This window comes from Aspergillus melleus, assembly GCF_016097325.1.
Source record: "Aspergillus melleus strain CBS 546.65 chromosome Unknown contig9, whole genome shotgun sequence".
Taxonomy (NCBI): domain Eukaryota; kingdom Fungi; phylum Ascomycota; class Eurotiomycetes; order Eurotiales; family Aspergillaceae; genus Aspergillus; species Aspergillus melleus.
Genome location: NW_025763378.1, coordinates 1,068,761 through 1,069,677, shown reverse-complemented (window position 1 = coordinate 1,069,677; position 917 = coordinate 1,068,761). Strand labels below are relative to the sequence as shown.

General features: G+C 45.5%; 1 protein-coding gene across 1 annotated transcript; it reads left to right on the top strand.

Moving 5' to 3' along the window:
• Positions 1-319: 319 nt before the first annotated feature.
• LDX57_013022 (uncharacterized protein) lies at positions 320-616 on the top strand (the record flags this gene model as incomplete). The annotated part of the gene is made up of 1 exon (XM_046094771.1): positions 320-616. One exon carries the CDS (start codon positions 320-322, stop codon positions 614-616), a length of 297 nt encoding a protein of 98 aa, XP_045950750.1.
• Between the last annotated feature and the right edge of the window lie 301 nt (positions 617-917).

Sequence of the window (917 nt, the reverse complement as noted above, 5' to 3'; positions counted from 1 at the left end):
TCTGGGTTAGAGAAGTTCAACCCGGGTGCTGGGTTGGGTTTTGGGTCGAGAACTTCGACCCAAGTTGGGTTACAGTATGCGGAAGTCTAGGCTTCGATACTAATTAAGAAGAAAAGGCAAGAAAAAAGGCAAAAAGAAACAGGCAGTAAATCATTTGCTATCTCTTCACAAGGTCGTACCGAAGGCCCAAAAAAAGCAGAGAGAAAGAAAAAAGAGAGACAGAGCGAAGAGTTGATTGATGTTCGACCAGGAGCCTATGGGCATCCCAAAGTCTCCTCAGATAGGATTTCTATTCCTCACACAGTCTTGTTACTAGCTCATGCAAGTACAGGTTGAACTGCACTCAGTGCGCATAGTAGTGGATTTGCTGATAGGCGATGTGCTAGTAGGGGGCTTACCAGTAGGGAACGAGGTAGTGGAAGATGAGGTGGAAGATGAGGTGGTGGAAGATGAGGTGGTGGAAGATGAGGTGGTGGAAGATGAGGTGGTGGAAGATGAGGTGGTGGAAGATGAATTTGCGCTAGATTTTGTGGATGATTCCTCCAATTCAGCACGGCACCAGCTGCCCTTTTTGAGCCCTTTCTTGAGCGTGCAGGATGACTGCTCTCCACCCTGATTTTTAAAAGTCACTAGGCCCGTTTTGCTCACTTCAATCCAAGCGGCTGGCTTTCCGTTCTTAGTACCACATGCGCCGACATTGACCATTGATTTGTCTTTGCGCTCTCCGTTTATAATTTCGCTGATAGCTAGCAGAGATTTAGTTTTAGTTACAAATGTGTATTTGGGACCGAATCATTGCCTACTTGAGCAATCATCTCTATCAAGAAGGGCAAAAGGTGTCGAATATCCAGTGCATCCATAATTATTGTTCGAATATATCAAGCATTTACCACCATAATCTATCACTCCCAAGGTGC